Here is a 21911-nt window from a genome sequence, read left to right as displayed (position 1 = left end):
GGGGGGATGTGTGGATGTGTGTGGGGATGTGTGTGTGTGTGGGGATGTGTGTGGATGTGTGTGTGGATGCCTGTGTGTGTGTGTGTGTGTGGGGATGTGTGGATGTGTGTGTGGGGATGTGTGTGTGGATGCGTGTGTGTGTGTGTGTGGGGATGTGTGTGTGTGGGGATGTGTGTGAATGTGTGGATGTGTGTGTGTGTGTGGGGATGTGTGTGTGGAGATGTGTGTGTGGATGCGTGTGTGTGTGTGTGGAGATGTGTGTGTGTGTGTGTGTGGATGCGTGTGTGTGTGGGTGGATGTGTGTGTGTGTGTGTGTGTGTGGGTGGATGTGTGTGTGTGTGTGTGGGGGGGATGTGTGTGTGTGTGTGTGTGTGTGGGGATGTGTGTGTGTGTATGTGTGTGTGTGCGTGTGTGTGCAGTAACGTTAAGCTAAAAGAATGAAACAAGACTAAAATACGGTCGACCGCTGGTGCTCAACAATGTATAGAATGTATAGAGAGAGTAACACCACACCAAAACACAATGAAAAATCCTGCGTTATCTTTTAATTCTGCAAGATTTAGCATCATTACGCTACTACTCACTTTTTCAGAGGATCAATAACCGTCTTCTGGATTTGGTTGACCTGTGAGGGAAAAGGAGACGTTATAGAAAACCTATGGAGACTGAACAAAATAGCTGCTATATGACACAAATGTGTGCAATTCAGATGGAGCACATGTGGGGGGGCTGTGGCAAAGAAACTTTCATGACGTTACTATTTTATTGTACACGCCCCGAGGATAAAACGGTGAATATTCATGGAGTTGTGATACGAAGGAATGGAACCGTCGGGGGACACACATGAAAGCTAAGCCCCGCTGAATCCAAATCCTGTGGAGGGTGGGCCGTCTTACAAGATGAAAGTTCTGTGCAAACATTATAACAATAAGAGATTCTATTTTCCTGCATTCTCCTGGTTGCCAGATACAACAGGGGAGGGGGGGGGGGGTGGGGGGTGTTAAATGGAAGTAAAGGAACATCTCAGCGAGGCCTCCAGCCCCGCCACCGTCTCATCCACAGAAGTTGGCACATGATTAATAAAGTTTCCAGATGATTTACATTGCAGATTCAGGACATGTTTGTGCTGGATATTGCAACGCGACACACAGCAGCTAACGCTAACGCTAACGCTAACGCTAACGCTGACGCCGAGCAGCACAGCAGTGAGCAGCTCCAACCAGCGGACCAGCGGGCCATCACTCCAGAGCAGGAGACACAGCTGTGCTGGGTAGAAATGCCCCGACCATCCTGAGAACATACAGCGGCACTGGCGGCTTCACACCGGCACATTTCCAAGTACAAAACGGTTGAGTGTGGTTTGAGGGAACAGAGAAGCAATAACAAATAAGTACATGGGAATTCAGATTGTCTTTGTTTTACATATTCACACCATCCCCCTCCCTGACTTGAGCTGCGCCGCTGCTGCTAAGGTGAGAGCATGCAGCGAGAAGGGAGAACAACAGCGGAGATTTGCTTAAGCATGCTGGTGCCCTCTACCCTCTGCCCCTTCCCACAGAGAGAGGGGGGCCATTCCTTTGAGGCCTTGCAGAGCCTGAGGCCGATGCTCAAGCAGTAGTCTCCATCAGTGAGTCACGGGGCAGAGGCCATCCTGGCACACAGGCCTCCCAAAAATACACACAGATCGCAGAGGAAATCAATATCCCTCCAAACGGAGCATCCTCTCCTGCTCTGCTGCCATCTACACTGGGGCTCAGCTTCAGCAGCAGTGTGCCGGCGGGGCTGTGCACCCTCCTCAGCCCCAGAAATAAACACACAGACCTGGGCCACTGCTGCCTTCATTATCGCTGCACGTTTCATGTGCTGGCTCTCTCAGTTGTGGGCCCTGCGGCAGAACATCTCGTCTCAACATGGAGAAGAGCAAAGGGTGCATGCTTTTGTGTCTCTTCTGCTAAAGCAATAGGTTTTGCACAATCAACAATCAGCTTGAAGGGAGAAGCTAATATAGTGCTGTGAGTGAGCGAGATTTTAGACACCTAGCAAACCCAAGGTGATATTTCACACAGCACACTGACCAAAAACTTCTCACAATCGCTATTTTGCCTTCAGCTCCCTTTTAGCCACCCAACAACAGAGAGCCACACGGCTCCGCAGAAGCCTGGACCGAACATTGTGCTAAGGTGGGTGAGTTTTATCTAGCGAGCCTGAAAGAAATCTAGAGAAAATCCGGTGTGGCTGTCAATATCCCACCTGGATCCAAGAGTAGAAGAAATACAACCACATCAATGCAACTGTTGCGCTCTACAGGTGTAAAAGTAAACCTGCCTGAAAAAAATCACACAAAACGTAAGTTCAGCGAGCAAAAAAACAGAATAACAACCAAGCCGGGGCTGACTGATGACTTCTCTATTGCCAGCCACGACTACGGTGGCCTGGAGGAGTCAAAAACCAAGCAAAGGCTTGATGTCCTCCTTCATTAAGGGGCTACGTGTTGCTAATAACAGCACACACTGTAACCAGGCAAAAGGACACTTCTCCACGTTCCTCCGTCCCAGAATGATTCCCAAAGCACAGACACTCTTCAGTTGGTAGAGGAAGCACGTGGGGTTAGGGTCAGGTTAGGGTTAGGGTCAGGGTCAGGTTAGGGTCAGGTTAGGGTTAGAGTCAGGGTCAGGGTCGGGTTAGGGTTAGGGTCAGGGTCAGGTTAGGGTTAGGGTTAGGGTTAGGGTCAGGGTCAGGTTAGGGTCAGGGTCAGGTTAGGGTCAGGGTCAGGTTAGGGTTAGGGTCAGGTTAGGGTCAGGCTAGGGTCAGGTTAGGGTTAGGGTAAGGGTCAGGTTAGGGTTAGGGTTAGGGTCAGGTTAGGGTCAGGCTAGGGTCAGGTTAGGGTTAGGGTCAGGTTAGGGTTAGGGTCAGGTGATACACGTGGTAAAAAATAAGCCCAATTTAAAAACATGGAGCGGTTATGACTGAGATGAGAAACACGTAAGTATGAAACACACAAAAGTGATGAACTAACAGATGTTTGCATGAGAAAGCAAAAGAGATTAAAGGCAACATTAACCAGGGGGACGTGTAATTAACGAATAAACCAGGTCGAACGAATAAACGAGGTCCAACGAATGAACAAGGTCTAACGAATGAAGGAGGTCTAACGAATGAAGGAGGTCTAACGAATGAACGGGGTCTAACGAATGAAGGAGGTCTAACGAATGAACGGGGTCTAACAAATGAACGAGGTCTAACGAACGAACGGGGTCTAACGAACGAACGGGGTCTAACGAACGAACGAGGTCTAACGAACGAACGGGGTCTAACGAACGAACGGGGTCTAACGAACGAACTAACAATTATCCCAACTAACCCTAACCAACACTAACCCTGACCATAACTAACCCTAACACTAACTAACACTAACTAACCATAACTAACACAAACCCTAAATAACACTAACCTCAACTAACCATAACCCTAACTAACCCAACACTAACCATATCACTAACTAACCATAACTAACACCAACCAACCCTAACCAGCACTAACAATAACTAACCATAACACTAACCCCAACTAACCCTAACTAACCCTAACCCCAGCCCTAACTAACACTAACCCCAACTAACCCTAACCAACACTAGCCCTGCCCATAACTAACCCTAACTAACATAACACTCACTAACCATAACCCTAACTAACCATAACTAACACTAACCAGCACTACCCCAACTAACCATAACTAACCCTAACCAACCCTAGCCAGCACTAACCCTAACAAACCCTAACACTAACCCTAACCAGCACTAACCCTAACCCAACTAACACTAACCCTAACCAACCCTAAGCCCAACTAACACTTACCCTAACCAACCCTAATCAGCACTAACCCTAACTAACACTAACCCCAACCCTAACCAACCCTAACCCTGCTGCCACTCGAGGTTCCATTATTCTGTAATCTGACATAAATGTGAGATGAGATGATCCACGTCAACTTCCAGGAACCAAACGTGCCGGAGAATCGTGACATTTTCCTAAAACGGTGGAATAAAGGCTTCACTTCCTGAAAGGGGCTCATTTTCTCCAAAAGGGTCACAAAGGTTATAAAGTCCTTCTAAATTACAAGTGTAAGAAAAGAATGTAAAAACAGCCCCGGCAACAGTCAGGAAAACACCGACTGAGCACAATGTGGAGTTTTCTGCTGAAGTTTGTCCATCGACTCCACATGGCCCCAAGGATCCACTCGTGTGATCCACTTTAAAACTACCTTTGGCAAAGACTCTTCCAAATCCGGAACGGGACCAGCAAATAAAACGAGGCGTTTTTACTGTAAGGTGTGTTTTACGACCCATCTTACGACCCTAACCCTAACCCTGTGTAAAGTTAACCCGTAGCACAAAACTAACTAATCCTAACTCTAACTAACCCCAACCTTAACTAACCCTGACCCTAACAACCCTGACTAACCCTAACCTTAACTAACTCTGACCCCAACAACCCTAACATTAACTAACCCTAACAAACCCTGACCCCAACAACCCTAACTTTAACTAACCCTAACAAACCCTGACCTTAACTAACCCTGACCCCAACAACCCTAACTTTAACTAACCCTAAAAAACCTTGACCCTAACTAACCCTAACCTTAACTAACCCTAATCTTAACTAACCCTAACCCTCATCAGAAGGAACCCTAATATTGCTAACCAAGAGCCCACCATCCTGCCTATGCGTTGGTTTGATCAGGGATTTATCAAATTCCTCAACAGACCTGATCAGATGCCTTTTCAAAGCTAAACAAGCTAATAGAGAGAAGATGCAGAAGCATCTCGCAGCTTCCAACGCACAATATCAACCTTTACATTTCAAAGTTTCCTCCTACTTCAGATTGAAGGAGATCATAAATGATCCCAGGGAACCAGGGGATCTACTGGACATGGAGGCCTTGCCAGGTCTGACCTTCTCCTGGTTGAAAGAGTCCATCCTCTTCATGGCTGTATCTAAAGCAGTCATGGACTCCAGGAAGGTCTGGTCCTGCTCACACAGCGGGTTACTCAGCAGGTCTGTAGAGATCTTCACTGCTGCTTTGGACATGGCTGAAACACACACAGTTGACTTTTACACGGATGTAAAACGACAAACACGCCTGAGACACATGAGAAACCCTCTAAAGCATCATGTCGGGTCAGAGGTGGTCTGAGAGGGCATCTGAACCAGGATCTGCATCAGGGCCCAGACCCTGGTCCGGACCCTGGTCCAGATCCTGGCCCAGACCCTGATGCAGATCCTGACCCAGACCCTGGTCCAGACCCTGATGCAGATCCTGACCCAGACCCTGGTCCAGACCCTGGTCCAGACCCTGATGCAGATCCTGACCCAGACCCTGGTCCAGACCCTAGTGCAGATCCTGGTTCAGATGCCTCCACCGGGCTCCTCTGTGGCTGAGGCTGATCTTTCACTGAGGTGCTGCTGGTTTTCACCAAACACACGTTTGGAATGATGCTGAACCTAAAACATTTTCAACAGGGTCTGAACCAAGGTCTGGACCAGGATCCGGACCAGGATCCGGACCAGGATCTGGACCAGGAGCATAATAACAAGAGCGTTTTACAGGACCGTTATTACAGGACCGTTATTACAAGACCGTTATTACAGGACTGTTATTACAGGACCGTTATTACAGGACTGTTATTACAGGACTGTTATTACAGGACCGTTATTACAGGACCGTTATTACAGGACCGTTATTACAGGACTGTTATTACAGGACCGTTATTACAGGATCATTATTACAGGACCATTATTACAGGACTGTTATTACAGGACTGTTATTACAGGACCATTATTACAGGACTGTTATTACGGGACTGTTATTACAGGACCGTTATTACAGGACCATTATTACAGGACCATTATTACAGGACCATTATTACAGGACTGTTATTACAGGACTGTTATTACAGGACCATTATTACAGGACCATTATTACAGGACTGTTATTACAGGACTGTTATTACAGGACCGTTATTACAGGACCGTTATTACAGGACCGTTATTACAGGACCGTTATTACAGGACCGTTATTACAGGACCGTAATAACAGTCCTGTTACAGTCCATGTGTGATGTAAAGGACGGCTTCTCTAAATCACTGGTCGAATGGTTTTGAATGAAAGTAAACATGAAAACATTTAATGAGTGGAAACTTGTGCGAGGATGAAAATAGTGAAGTTTTAGGGCTAAAATAAAGAAAATGAGCAGATTGGCACAGTCTCATTAGCATAGTTAGCAGTAGCACAAATGTTTGCAATGAACCAGCAATGACGGCACCACTGACTGCTAACGGACACTGAGCCCACATCAGACTGTGAAGGGTTGACCCTGACCCTAACCCTGACCCTAACCCTGACCCTAACCCTGACCCTAACCCTGATCCTGACCCTAACCCCTGATCCTGACCCTAACCCTGACCGTAACCCTGATCCTGACCCCTGATCCTGACCCTAACCCTGATCCTGACCCTAACCCTGATCCTGACCCTGATCCTGATCCTGACCCTAACCCCTGATCCTGACCCTAACCCTGACCCTGATCCTGACCCTAACCCTGATCCTGACCCTAACCCTGATCCTGACCCTGACCCTGATCCTGACCGTAACCCTGATCCTGACCCTAACCCTGATCCTGACCCTAACCCTGATCCTGACCCTGATCCTGACCCTAACCCTGATCCTGACCCCTGATCCTGACCCTAACCCTGATCCTAACCCTTCACATTCCAAATAAATTAGCTTCAGGTCGGGGGCAGCGGCTGTGGTGAAAATGGACTTGGGGAAGATCTGGCTCCTCTTCAGACCACCTTGCATGTCTGAAGACCAATTTCCAACCAATCAACTACTGCGTGTGGCCTTCCTCCTTGTGGTATTAAATATTATTCCCGTTATTTGGGATAGCAGTGTGTAAGTACATCTGGTCCCTCAGCACCTGATTTGAACAGATTTCTATATATTGCAGATCATCTCAAACACCATTTTATCAAGTGAGCAGCATCCCAGGAAGGTCCAGCTCTTTGTCTCGTATCAGCTGGTGGAAACGTGAACCTGCGCAACAGATGGAATTCATTAACGATAATGAGGACCTGACAGCTACGATGCTTTGATGATGCAGACATCCATATTCCAGAGCACAAAGCAGAGGAAATGAAGAAGGCTGCTACTCCTCCACCCCCACAGCTGACTGTTAACCACAGGCCATGTCTACCGCCGTCTCCCAGACACTCCACTCAAAAAGAAAAAATAAGGCAAAGTGAAAAACTCAACAAAAACCAGAACAAATACCCCAAAACTATAGAAGCAAACCAAGCAGGAAGTCAAGAAACAACAAACCTGTAACGTTAGGACAAATGTCAGCACGCGCTCTTCTAATTTTAACACAAACCAAGAGCGCCGACGGTTGGGAGACCCTGAAATCCTCAATAAAGCTGCCAACATCACGTATGTTGGTGAGCAGGCACAGATCAATGCACGCGCTGGTAACAGACCTAAATCAGCCTCCGTGCTTTTCTTCATGTCCTTGTGAAGCTTTTTTGTCTGATCTTCCAGCCTAAAAGAAGAGAACAATGATGACTGTCAGCAAGTTGTGTGTTTGTAGTCCCAAAAAGAGCCGAAATACCGACAGGAAAAACTGCCGTCACCAGATTTGATTGGGACATTTTTAATGTCCCAGTTTAACCACGAAAAGAATAAAGAAGGCAAAAACATGGTACATTTCATTGATTCCACATCAGATTTTATTATGTGTGTTAACTGATAATACCGCAGATCCATTTTGTTACTGTCAAATACATTTTTGTTCAAATGATGTCTTCAATCATCCCACTGCACATATTCAATTGATGGCTGTTTGAATGGCGATTAGCAGACGATGAAAGCTGAAAACACCCCATTTATTCTATCAATTAAGGCAAAAGAGGAGTTTAGAATGTCCCCCGAGACTGCAGTCACATCCCGGTGTGATGAAAAGGCAAATGTGTGCTTTCATTAGCGTTTTAGTTGGTGTTTTATTGTTGCCTGTATTTTTGTGGGACTATATGAACCAGGTTATATTAACCAGGCACCGATGCACACACAGTTGATAGAGCTGCACATATATGCTGCAATAACGTTCATCTGTGATGTTCTTGTCATACATATATACATACAAATATACACTTATATATATAGATGTGTGTTTTTGATAGTATTCACTAATTTGTTAAATTCAAATAAAATGTGACTGTAAAGCTGGAGGATCTGGAGCCTATGAAAAAGAACTTTTTAGATTATCTACATCCCTTTGATTGTCATTTTATTCAATTTCACTACAGACCAGATGGAGGCTGTTACAAAAATGCCATTTTCAGATAAATGATGCAACTTCATACACTATTGTTCCCTCTGTCAGGTTCATCTCCACACCAGTGTTGAGCCTTCTCCCATCAGCAAGATTTAGGGAGGAAAGACTTTTCAGATTTGTCTGGAATCAATAGTTGAGCTCAAGATTCATCGAACGCCGCTGTGGAAGCTGCAACTTGATTATGAAATTTAAATAGGCTTCACTTCAACATAAGAAGAAATGGAGGAATCATGCTAATTTGTCGGACTTCACTCGGGGCCTGAAAGAACCGAGTGTATGGAAGAAAAGCCTAAAAGGGACATAAGTGGATGTAAATGAAGCCGGTTCGTGGAGGCTGAAGAAGCAGCAACAAGATTAAAGAAGCAGAAGGACCACAGCAGTCACAGCGGGTCAACCTGCTGTTCCACGCACCCCGAGGTCGTCAGCCTAATTGGAACACGTTTGCTGTTTCAGAGACAAGAACCTAATGAGGAGCTAAAAACCGGCGTGCATTAGAGAAGAACAAGCCGACCAATGAGCTGTGCCCGTGCCTGGCGAGGTAACGGAACAGTTTAAAAGAAGAAAAAAGGGTTATTGGTGGGCCAGAGTGGGCTGCCACTCACCCGAATGTGCCTCTACATATGGAACAGCCCATATGGAACAGCACATATGGAACAGCCCATATGGAACAGCACGTATGGAACAGCCCGTATGGAACAGCCCGTATGGAACAGCCCGTATGGAACAGCCCATATGGAACAGCCCATATGGAAGAGCACATATGGAACAGCCCATATGGAACAGCCCATATGGAAGAGCACATATGGAACAGCCCATATGGAAGAGCACATATGGAAGAGCACATATGGAACAGCCCATATGGAAGAGCACATATGGAAGAGCACATATGGAACAGCCCATATGGAAGAGCACATATGGAACAGCCCATATGGAAGAGCACATATGGAAGAGCACATATGGAAGAGCACATATGGAACAGCCCATATGGAAGAGCACATATGGAACAGCCCATATGAAAGAGCACATATGGAACAGCCCATATGGAAGAGCACATATGGAACAGCCCATATGAAAGAGCACATATGGAACAGCCCATATGGAAGAGCACATATGGAACAGCCCATATGGAACAGCCCATATGAAAGAGCACATATGAAAGAGCACATATGGAACAGCCCATATGGAAGAGCACATATGGAACAGCACATATGGAACAGCACATGTGGAAGAGCAATGGACCCTTTCCTAAATGCTGCGCCACACCAGGTGAGCCCGTCTGTGGCGTGCTGCTACCCCAGTGACGGGATTGTGTGGTCCCTCATCACCCTGCCTGGGGGACATTCTGGTATGTACTAACCCTAACCCTAACCCATTCCGGTATGTACTAACCCTAACCCTAACCCATTCCGGTATGTACTAACCCTAACCCTAACCCTAACCCATTCTGGTATGTACTAACCCTAACCCTAACCCATTCTGGTATGTACTAACCCTAACCCATTCTGGTATGTACTAACCCTAACCCATTCTGGTATGTACTAACCCTAACCCTAACCCATTCTGGTATGTACTAACCCTAACCCTAACCCATTCTGGTATGTACTAACCCTAACCCATTCTGGTATGTACTAACCCTAACCCTAACCCATTCTGGTATGTACTAACCCTAACCCATTCTGGTATGTACTAACCCTAACCCTAACCCATTCTGGTATGTACTAACCCTAACCCTAACCCATTCTGGTATGTACTAACCCTAACCCATTCTGGTATGTACTAACCCTAACCCTAACCCATTCTGGTATGTACTAACCCTAACCCATTCTGGTATGTACTAACCCTAACCCTAACCCATTCTGGTATGTACTAACCCTAACCCATTCTGGTATGTACTAACCCTAACCCTGACATTACATAACCCTAACCTTGACCCTGACCCTAACCGTGACCCTAACCCTGACATTACATAACCCTGACCCTAACCCTAACATTACATAACCCTAACCCTGACCCTAACCCTGACATTACATAACCCTGACCCTAACCCTAACATTACATAACCCTAACCCTGACCCTAACCCTGACATTACATAACCCTGACCCTAACCCTAACCCTGACATTACATAACCCTAACCCTGACCCTAACCCTGACATTACATAACCCTAACCTTGACCCTGACCCTAACCGTGACCCTAACCCTGACATTACATAACCCTGACCCTAACCCTGACATTACATAACCCTGACCCTAACCCTAACCCTGACATTACATAACCTTAACCCTAACCTTGACCCTAACCTTGACCCTGACCCTAACCCTGACATTACATAACCCTGACCCTAACCCTAACCTTTACTGCAACGATAAAGGGAATTGAGAGTGTATCTCTGTAGTTGTAACCTGCATTAAAGATATAAAGCATAAACCAAGTTGTCACTTTTTAAAACTGGACTTACTTCAACATGTGCATACTTACTTTTGAAGCTTGTCATATTCTCTTTCAAAATCTCTTTCTACCTAAAAAGAGAGGCTCTAATTACTTTTAATGTCAATATTCAGAAACCACATGACACAGAACACAGTAAAGAGCTGATTTTGAATAACCTGCACCTGGTTGTTCAATGACCAGCGACATGATCTTTGCTCAAGGAGGACTCGTGGATGTTTCTAAGGTTTAGCAGGGGGATCAGGGACATTTAGGCATCCAACCCTAACTAAAATAAAGAAGTGGCCACACTGGTCATATACGTTGTAAGATTTGAAAGAGCAACCAGGAATGAAGTTGTGGGGATTAGCTTTGTGTTCTGGACCAAGTGTTTAGCATCAGGAGTTAACAGGTGATCCAGTCTCCAGCATAAAAGACTTAAAGAGAGCACAAAGCTGTAAATACGTCCAGTCCTGCAGCAAAGAAAGGTAAAATGCGTCTGTTATGTCAAACACACGAGGTGAAACTGATCAAACATTTCTCTGAAGTACCGACAGTTAGTTACAGAGGCAGCACCACTTCCTGTTTGGTGGTTTCGCGGGCTCCTAGATTGAAGCAAAGGCTAAAACTACGAGGAAGGTTGCCGACTCATGGATCATCAAAATGGGCCTTTAACCCACTCCCTGGTTTAGCCTAAAACAGCCGAGAACCCTGGTCCCGACAATGACTGCTGGGCCACAGAGCCATTACACTGGAAGCGATTTTCTCCAGCAAGAACACCCACCGGCTGTCACTTCAAGGTAACCACCTCTGCCCCCTTGCATGCTTCAGCCAGCTAATCAGGGGCTTTGGTGAGGCCCTCGGATGACATTATTTAGACTGTAGAAACCAGTTTCAAATGGGTAACATCTACCGCTTAACCTTTACCATTTTAATTATTGTTGGGTCTAACATTGTAAATCCTGGATTTGGATTTGTGAGTAAAACATTTTTCTGTGGGCGACTTACTGTTTTAGAGACGATCTGCTTCTTGGGCTGTCCGATCTTGAAAGGGATCCTGCAAGTCAGAAATGAAACACATGAGCAACAGGAAAGCTAACGTGGCGGCTAATGACGGCTAATTACAGGCAGCTACAGGGGTAAAGGCCGAGGAGATCCTCCTGGGATCACAGATCACTTCACAGGCCATGTGAAGCTTTAGATTGCTGCTATGGAGGTGACAGTCAAAGCCATGTCACCATTACACATGGATGTCGCTCATGTAGCCTGTTCTTCGATATATTTCAAAAAACACAAAAATGGCATAGCATGTACACACCTTACTTATGGAAATGTGTCATCATTGCAATGAATCTCACAAAAGAATCCAACAAAACACGTTAGTTTTAGTGCAGTAAATTTGGAGAACTTTTCTTCACTTTTCAAACAATACGCTGACATCTTCACTGTAGCTAAAATAAAAGTTCCTGCTTAGTTAAAACACAAGCTTTTATCCTTATTTCAAAAGCGTGCCTCTTGCCTTGATAAACTGATCCCGAGCTCAAGCGCTTTGGGAATCCAAAAAAGGGAAGCCAATGCGTTGCCAATGTGCCGGCTGTAGGCTGTCATTGATGTGCTCTAATAGCCTGGAATCTCAGCCCCATGATGGACAGTTAGCGCTGACAGGCAGGGCGAGGTAGCAGCTGCGTCAAAAGAAAGGTGTGTCGCTAATGAGATGGGAAAGACAGGGTGTGATGTGGCGCCTTATTGTGCAACCAGGGAATGCCGCTGATGCGTGGGGGTACACCTTCTGATGACAGCTCCATCACAGATCTCAGCATGGTCAATTACGCCAGTGACACAGGTATTACCACTTCATTTGCTTTAGCAGCTGGGTTCATATGCTTCTCCACAAGAGGGCCCCGAGTTGATCTTCAGCTCTTAAACTGCTTACTCATTAGGGCCTACACACCAAATTAGCAGATGACTATTATAAACTAGGAAAAAAAGCCCTCGGAGGGGGCAGACGACCACTAGGCAGGTCATTTCCCCACAAACTGTGACTTACGCCACGAGTATAGTGGGCAGTAGAAATACAAGGTTAGACAACACAGAAGGTTGCTTCATGATTCGCGCCCCCTCGGCTTGGCTTTGATCCTGGAAGATCAAAGGTCAAACATCCGAGGTCTACGTCGGCCACCAAGGCTAAAGCTCCTGCTGAAGCCATGAGACTCTGCTCCTGGAAGGTCTGGATCTCGGTTCCCAGCACCGCTGCAACGTGACTCGCCCAGGCCTGAGGTTGCTGAAAACTTGTGAAAATGTCCTTAAACCTTGTTCAAAACTGTTCCCGTTATTTCAGTCAGCGTTCACATGGGTCAGGGCGGCGCCACAGTCAGTCCATCCCGTTCATACATGCAACGCCACATCTAAACGAATGAATCCATCTATAAACTGGGAAGCTCTGCGCACCAGGATGTGTGCATGCTAATTAGGGTGACATTTAGGGTTACTTAAAAAAGGCTTCCTAACTTCCAGTGTGCACGTGGAGGTGGTGCCACCTGCCCTAACAAGCACACGGTTGCCATGGCCCGTTTAGTCCTTTCAGCTGTAGTATTTACTTTGACTCACCCAAGGCGTCGTCATTTGAGGTGTGTCGAGGTGGGAAAGAACATGGCGCCAGATGGTACCTCTAGATACCAGGTAAAAAGAAGAGCGCTGTTTGACCATCATAAAGAACCTGTTCTAAGAAGGCACTGGAAGGGGGGGGGGGGGGACCAGCAGTCGTAGGAGGGCAAAAACCAGCAGCCTGACAAAGACATTGTCCAGCTACAACGTTCCCCAGAACCAAATCCAGTTGGGCACCATGGGACCTGCACCCCCCACCCCCACCCCCATCACAGACCCACTGAAGCTCTAACCCAGAGCACCATTCATGGTCTCCTCAGCTTGTCCACATGTTGTAGCTCATTAGCTCAAAGCTACAGAGGTGTCTTGAAGTTCACAGTTGGATCAATCTCTGATTTCATTTTTCAACACAAACTGCACAAAACCATGAAGATTTTAAACTGGATTAGTTCCTTTATTAAGATCTGAGGGGTATAATAATGAAACATTGCCACCTACTCCAGAAAATAGCCTTCTTAGCTTTAACAATGTCCAAAATTGTGAAAGGGTTAGCACCACCACATGACCAGAGCCACGGGAAGCCACGACTGTATATTCCCGCTCAGGCCACATCTAGAAGAATCCGACCTCCACGATACAGGATTGTGGTGCGTATGGCTCATTCAGAACACCCGGTGGCTAAACCGTGGTGGCTAAACCGTGGTGGCTATACCGTGGTGGCTAAACCGTGGTGGCTAAACCGTGGTGGCTATACCGTGGTGGCTAAACCGTGGTGGCTAAACCGTGGTGGCTATACCGTGGTGGCTAAACCGTGGTGGCTATACCGTGGTGGCTAAACCGTGGTGGCTAAACCGTGGTGGCTATACCGTGGTGGCTAAACCGTGGTGGCTAAACCGTGGTGGCTAAACCGTGGTGGCTATACCGTGGTGGCTAAACCGTGGTGGCTATACCGTGGTGGCTAAACCGTGGTGGCTATACCGTGGTGGCTAAACCGTGGTGGCTATACCGTGGTGGCTAAACCGTGGTGGCTAAACCGTGGTGGCTATACCGTGGTGGCTAAACCGTGGTGGCTAAACCGTGGTGGCTATTAACCGTGGTGCACGGTGGCTATACCGTGGTGGCTAAACCGTGGTGGCTAAACCGTGGTGGCTATACCGTGGTGGCTATACCGTGGTGGCTAAACCGTGGTGGCTAAACCGTGGTGGCTATACCGTGGTGGCTAAACCGTGGTGGCTATACCGTGGTGGCTAAACCGTGGTGGCTAAACCATTTAGAAGAAGCAAATGTATATGTTAAGTATACATTTATAGGAAAATCGTAAAAAAAAATAAAAAAACAACCTAACCCTAACCCCCTAACCCTCTAACCCCTCTAACCCTCTAACCCTGACCCTCTAACCCCTCTAACCCTAACCCTCTAACCCTCTAACCCCTCTAACCCTAACCCTGACCCTCTAACCCTAACCCCTCTAACCCTCTAACCCTGACCCTCTAACCCTCTAACCCTAACCCTCTAACCCCTCTAACCCTCTAACCCCTGACCCTCTAACCCTGACCCTCTAACCCTCTAACCCTCTAACCCTGACCCTCTAACCCTCTAACCCTAACCCTCTAACCCTGACCCTCTAACCCTCTAACCCTAACCCTCTAACCCTCTAACCCTCTAACCCTGACCCTCTAACCCTGACCCTCTAACCCTCTAACCCTAACCCTCTAACCCTCTAACCCTGACCCTCTAACCCTCTAACCCTCTAACCCTGACCCTCTAACCCTCTAACCCTGACCCTCTAACCCTCTAACCCCTCTAACCCTCTAACCCTGACCCTCTAACCCTCTAACCCCTCTAACCCTGACCCTCTAACCCTCTAACCCTCTAACCCTCTAACCCTCTAACCCTGACCCTCTAACCCTCTAACCCTGACCCTCTAACCCTCTAACCCTGACCCTCTAACCCTACTCGGATGCTTCCTAAAGGCCTCCTCACTTGCTGTGGATAACTTTGATCTTCTGATATTCTTTGGATCGTAGGATTCTTTGAGAATCAGGGTCAATTTAGAGAGGGGGGGCAGAGAAAGGGGGCAGAGGGAGGAGGGGCAGAGGGAGGGAGAGAGGGGGGCAGAGGGAGAGGGCGGGGGCAGAGGGGGGGTGTAACAGGAACCTAAAAGTTTCTGTGTTGCAGTGTGAGAAACTGTGTTTTTCCCAGTTTTTCCAGGTATTCCTGTTGTCACATTTCCAAACGGTTCAAATCTGGAGGAAGCTTCAACAGTAGAGAAGCGGAATGGGCCGAAACGTTCCGTGTGGAGCAGCTACATATGGAATAATGTGGTCGTCAGCAACACAGTCTGATCATTGATGTTACGGGCGACACGTCACGGCCATCAAGTCGCACGTAAGCAAGAACAAAGACACGAGTCTTCTCCCCACGGACACACTCGGCACCGGGGGGGGCGTCCCTGGAACTGGAGCCCAGTACGCCATCAGCAGCACCGTGCAGCACTTGACCTTGGACACGGAGCACAGAGAAGCAGTTGAAGACGTTGGGAAGTTGGACCGTTCCGACGATGACCCCGAAGTCAAAACTCTCACGTCATCGCAGCAAGTGTTGGAATCCCAGAATGCATCAGTCAGCAAAGCCCATAAAAGAGTCTTTGAGGGGTTCTGATGCCTCCTGAGTGCTGATCTCTTCTGCATAAAGGAGTGACAGCGCTTATCATCACATTAGCATCGAGTGTGACGAGGACACCAGGAATGTGGCGCGCTGACAACATGTGCACGTACACGCTAAAGTTCGGAGCTCTTCCAGGGTTCTTCCTGACTTTTTCCCACATTTGTGAATATCTAATATTTATGGAAATCTGCACACTACAAGGGAAACGTGATCGGCAATGCCAACAGAATTTTAAAACCAAGATTTGCATCATTTGAATTTTAAATGAGTTTACCTGCAGGTAAAACATTTTAATCAGTTGCTGGCTAAAGGAAGACAGCAAAGTGTTTTCAGCTGCTGCCCCGTCAGACCGCCAACCGGCGCCGCCGAACCTGTGGGTGCGCAGGAGGGCGAAGACAGACGTCGCACGAGCACAACAAATAAGGCACGCAGCCCCATAGTCGCGTTTTCCCCAAAGGTTAGTCTAAACACAACTAATCTATACTATGAGAACTGTTTAAAAACTAATTATTACAACCAAATTCATCTGCAGTGCAGCTCATCTTTAAGCATCTAGCGGAGCCACGACACCTTAGCTGGAGCTGATGTATGGATGGGACGCATTATTGGGTGATTAGGAGTCATGGAACACTGCACATCAGTATGGATATAGGTATGGGTATGGATGTAGGTATGGGTATGGATATAGGTATGGGTATGGATATAGGTATGGGTATGGATGTAGGTATGGGTATGGATATAGGTATGGGTATGGATGTAGGTATGGGTATGGATATAGGTATGGATATAGGTATGGGTATGGATATAGGTATGGGTATGGATGTAGGTATGGGTATGGATGTAGGTATGGGTATGGATATAGGTATGGATATAGGTATGGGTATGGATATAGGTATGGGTATGGATATAGGTATGGGTATGGATGTAGGTATGGGTATGGATGTAGGTATGGGTATGGATATAGGTATGGGTATGGATATAGGTATGGATGTAGGTATGGGTATGGATGTAGGTATGGGTATGGATATAGGTATGGATATAGGTATGGGTATGGATATAGGTATGGGTATGGATATAGGTATGGATGTAGGTATGGGTATGGATATAGGTATGGATGTAGGTATGGGTATGGATATAGGTATGTATTTAGATATGGGTATGGATATAGATATGTATTTAGATATGGGTATAGATATAGGTATGGCGCATTTTACTATTGCCACAACAAAAGTTTCACCGTTTCCAAAGGTCTTCCGACACAACGTCACAAGCTTCACAGCGGCCTAAAATGGGCTCCATCTCCACTGGGAAGGGCTAAAGTGGCCGCTCCCCACCCCCCACACGATGCTGGCACTGCTAGACATGCTACAAATGCTACATGCTAACGCTAACCCTAACACCCCCCCCCCCCCACACACACACACACACGATGCTGGCACTGCCAGCCATGCTACAAATGCTACATGCTAACCCTAACCCCCCTCCCACACACACACACACGCGATGCTGGCACTGCCAGCCATGCTACAAATGCTACATGCTAACCCTGAACCGTGTAGTTGTCGCTTCTCGGCTCTGCAAATATCGAGCTAAGCTAACCAATAAGCGAGGCCTGTTGAGGAACGAACCCATTTAAGGCGAAAACTACCAGAGTTCCACTTTTCTAGATGAATGAATGATGAGAAGTTTTGCTTCGACTTTAAACACCCGGCGCTCCTGAGCCGCTTCTGTAGCCGGAACTAGCCGGAACTAGTGCGACAGCCGCGATGGCTCTTTGAACTATTCATACCGATTAACTATTCATGCTTCCCCAATAACGCAGTTGGACCTCAAGCTGCCTGCTAGTTGTGTAGTTAGTTGGGGAACTTACCAGCTCATGTTGACTTCTGCTGCAGTTCGGCGGAGCTCATTTCCTGCGGCCGAACCCAGACCGGAAGTCCGGAACTAAAGCGCTGGCGGAGGGTTCGGGCGTTATTATTGTTCTGGGTATAAATGGTGTTATTATTGTTATAAATGTTGTTGTTCTGGGTATAAATGTTGTTGTTCTGGGTATAAATGGTGTTATTATTGTTATAAATGTTGTTGTTGGTATAAATGTTGTTGTTCTGGGTATAAATGGTGTTATTATTGTTATAAATGTTGTTCTTGGTATAAATGTTGTTGTTCTGGGTATAAATGGTGTTATTATTGTTATAAATGTTGTTGTTGGTATAAATGTTGTTGTTCTGGGTATAAATGGTGTTATTATTGTTATAAATGTTGTTCTTGGTATAAATGTTGTTGTTCTGGGTATAAATGGTGTTATTATTGTTATAAATGTTGTTGTTCTGGGTATAAATGTTGTTATTATTGTTATAAATGTTGTTGTTCTGGGTATAAATGGTGTTATTATTGTTATAAATGTTGTTGTTGGTATAAATGTTGTTGTTCTGGGTATAAATGGTGTTAATATTGTTATAAATGTTGTTCTTGGTATAAATGTTGTTGTTCTGGGTATAAATGGTGTTATTATTGTTATAAATGTTGTTGTTCTGGGTATAAATGTTGTTATTATTGTTATAAATGTTTTGTTCTGGGTATAAATGTTATTGTTCTAGTTATAAATGTTGTTGTTCTGGTTATAAATGTTGTTGTCGTTATTGTTGTTATCGATGTCATTGTGGTTATTACTGTTCCTATATTGTAATTACTATTGTCATTATTAATGTCGTTATTATCGTTATTGGCTGTAATAACGATATTCCCTGTAATTGTTTTGCCAGCTCGTTATGCAGGGACACGCGTGACACCAGGCGCCGCCCGTGTCCGCGGCGCCGCCGTTCAGCGATGGAAGCAAACTGACGGCAAGCGACAGCATTTTTCTTTATTCAAGTACTGACATGGAAATAACAGAACAAACCCAGTACAACAAACGGAAGTGCCAAGAAACAGAGGAGACGTCTCCCATCACAAAGATATAGTGAACTTCATTTCAGTGTTCAGCTCCTCGGAAAAGGACCTTATTATAAGGTAATAACAACAGACATCCACCGTTGAAACAAGTTTGGGTTTTCAGTTGTCTCTCTTGAAGTGTTGCTGAGTTGATCCCCTTTCAACCTAATGTGAATTGGATTTTTCATGCATAATAAAGAAATGAACACCACCCACAGCATCGGAGGGTAGCACTTTGGAACATTTCCGTGCACATGCAAACATGAAGTTATACCGTCATGAAAAGGAAACACAACACAACAGAAACAGTGAGCATCGACTCGGTCTGAACAACTAAACACAGAATCCCTGAAGCCACCCTGTAGTCCATAATATTCCATCAGTGGCCTAAAGTATCTACATTTGACTGGAATCCCTTTTATCATTCTGCATGTTGTTAATTGTGAAGGATGACAACAAGTGTGTTGCCCTTCGGCCAGTTTCACAGCGAACAGTTAAAGACCCACATTAGGACCAGGCTGCTCCACTGCGGGAGGACTGAGGTCACATTTATGATGTGTTGCTCCTGTGGCGTTTTCAGCACATTGTTTTTGATCAGCCAACCCTGCAACCCAGTTTGGCATAAAGATGGCGGCTGATGTTGGCTCGTGGCCAGCGTGGAGCAGAGAACGAGGATGAGGCAAATTCCAATTTCAGAGCGTTCAGCCACCCACTTCCAAGACAATAAAATATCCAAAACACACAAGATTGCTTTTGCACTGTTTTGAGAGTGTTGGGGGGGGGTCGCTCTGGGTGCCGAGGACCTTCACACCTGACACAGATGGAGGCAGAGGGCAGCATTCACGCTTCAGCCACCATTTTGCATGAGTGAGGTGAAAAGGATCATATTCTTTTTTTTTTTTACAAATTCTATTACAAAAGGGTCACAAAACAAAGTGACAAAGACAGCTCGTTAACGACATCTGATCACATACTGAGTTTGCACACTTGTAATTACATGGCTTCATTTAGATGTGGATTCGTTTGGTGAAGGCTCTGCATCATTGCTTTTAACAATTAAAAATCATTTAAATCAGTCATTTAAATGTGCTTCAGGATCTGAGATCAAACCAAATCTTCTACTTCCACATGGACTTCTATATGTTCCGACTGCATGATCATTCACTATGGGATGTTTATGGGGGGTATCACATTTTCCTTTCAGTTGCATTTATCTTGCTATATGCCCCCCCCCCCCCCCCCCCCCATGAAACAATAAAACAATTCTATTGATGCAGAATTCTTGATTTATTGTCAGATATTTTAGGGCGTGTGACAAAAACGGCCCATTTAAACACGTAGATGAGTTAAGAAAAGAGTCTGAGGCCAAATTAACTGGAGAACAAGTGGGGGGGTGGGGGGGGCTGGCCTTGGAAGACCATCGTATCCGTTCCCAGTGACATCGCTTTACTTTTGCTCTGCATGAGCCAATAAGAGATTCCGGAGTTTGAGATCTGCTGCTGTGCGTATGCAGCCTCCTCTGAGACGACGAGCACAGATTCTGGCTCCCTTAGGAAGAAGGTTTGGTGTAACAGTGAAAAGGAGCTGCGCATCAGAATAAAATCAAGATCAATATTTATGCAGGCAGTTATTATTATTATTATTATTGGAGGTTCGAGTGGACATTACTGTTTCTTGGTGGGAAACAAGTTTCCGTGTTTTCAACTTTTGGCCTTGAAAGGAGCAAATGTCTTTGGATTCCTGTAACCCTGTTTACGGTTTATTTTCAACCTATTTTTTTGATGTGATCAATATCTTGGATATAAATGTTTCACGGAAAAAAATAAAAATGTTTTTAAATTTTAAATAGTGTGTAAAAAGCCATCAGCATCAGGCTGCTATAGAAACCCACAGAAGATACCAGCGTATGTGCACTACTGTTTGGTGCACATATATTATTATTTAGATGAATAAGGAAGCACAGCTGAAAATACTGCCAATAAATAATGGTGCAAATTTCATGGTTCAGTCTCGGAGAACAACCGGTGTTGTTGTGCAATGTGGAGAATCTGCGATTGAAATGAAAATGGGTTTATTTATTAGTAGACATTATGTTCCTTCAACCGGTGAGCGTGTTGCAGCACACAGATTATGCAAAGGCAACAATTGGGTTTTTATATGAAATTTAGTATCTCATATTGGACAACAACCTATGACAGCGAAATATGCTTTATTAGAACTACATTACTAAAGGCTTTAAGTCCCTCTGCTCAAGCATTTAGTCAGCTGAACGTTCTTCTTTATGCAGACATTTGTATTTACAGAGTGTGCATGAACACATATGTGCACATTTTAATACTGAGTTACGGTGCGTTTGACATTGGAGTACAAAAGTGAAACTTCTATTACAGCTACCTGCATACATGTTGGTTTGCTATACAAAAACCTTTTTATTTTTACTTTACAATTTACTTTTGTACTAGAAAAAATGTAAAAATGGTTTTGCTTTTTCCTCTCAAACGTCATCACTTCTACAGTGTGAGTCCTTATTTATCCCATAATTCACGCTCCTATTGCATGTTCAGTCTGTCTGACTTGTTAATTTGAGTCATGAGTTTTAATATTTGTCCAGTATTTATTGCATATATTTATTGAGCTTGTATTTGGAAAAAAACCCAAAACATTACTGGTGGGCTTTTTACAAAAAAAGCAAAATAAATGATGGGGAACTCCATAATTGCACCATATGAAAGGTAACAAACAGAGTGTGAGGGACAGCAAATCCATCTGTAGTGGCGAGGCGTCGGGTTCTGCAGGACACCACCGAGTCCTCGTGGACGCGGCAGAAATGGGAACGTGTTTGGAGCAGATCTCCTTTGAGCTGATCTCTCTGTTGTGTTTGGCAAACGTCAGGC

At 45.6% G+C, this 21911-nt stretch overlaps 2 protein-coding genes and 1 long non-coding RNA gene across 3 annotated transcripts in view; 1 reads left to right on the top strand and 2 right to left on the bottom strand.

Annotated features, from left to right (window-relative positions):
* Positions 1 to 18058, bottom strand: part of bin3 (bridging integrator 3) — a 30261-nt gene extending 12203 nt beyond the window's left edge. The window contains exons 1-6 of the mRNA XM_011617130.2: positions 17957 to 18058; positions 11824 to 11872; positions 10867 to 10907; positions 7534 to 7595; positions 4954 to 5090; positions 585 to 625 (exon numbers count right to left, since the gene is read on the bottom strand). Coding sequence (XP_011615432.1) covers positions 585 to 625; positions 4954 to 5090; positions 7534 to 7595; positions 10867 to 10907; positions 11824 to 11872; positions 17957 to 17964 — 338 coding nt within the window. The 5' untranslated portion in view covers positions 17965 to 18058. The remainder of the gene's footprint in view (positions 1 to 584; positions 626 to 4953; positions 5091 to 7533; positions 7596 to 10866; positions 10908 to 11823; positions 11873 to 17956) is intronic.
* LOC115247479 (uncharacterized) lies at positions 16066 to 19235 on the top strand. The gene is made up of 3 exons (XR_003886543.1): positions 16066 to 16543; positions 16619 to 16738; positions 18849 to 19235. It is a non-coding gene; the product is annotated as an uncharacterized lncRNA (long non-coding RNA).
* egr3 (early growth response 3) overlaps positions 18937 to 21911 on the bottom strand; it is a 7171-nt gene continuing 4196 nt past the window's right edge. The window contains exon 2 of the mRNA XM_003976215.3: positions 18937 to 21911. This exon is cut by the window's right edge and continues 1656 nt beyond it. The gene's annotated coding sequence lies outside the window, so the exon portion shown is untranslated.

This window comes from Takifugu rubripes, chromosome 21 (assembly GCF_901000725.2).
Source record: "Takifugu rubripes chromosome 21, fTakRub1.2, whole genome shotgun sequence".
Taxonomy (NCBI): Eukaryota; Metazoa; Chordata; class Actinopteri; order Tetraodontiformes; family Tetraodontidae; genus Takifugu; species Takifugu rubripes.
This window is presented reverse-complemented; position numbering and strand designations above follow the sequence as displayed.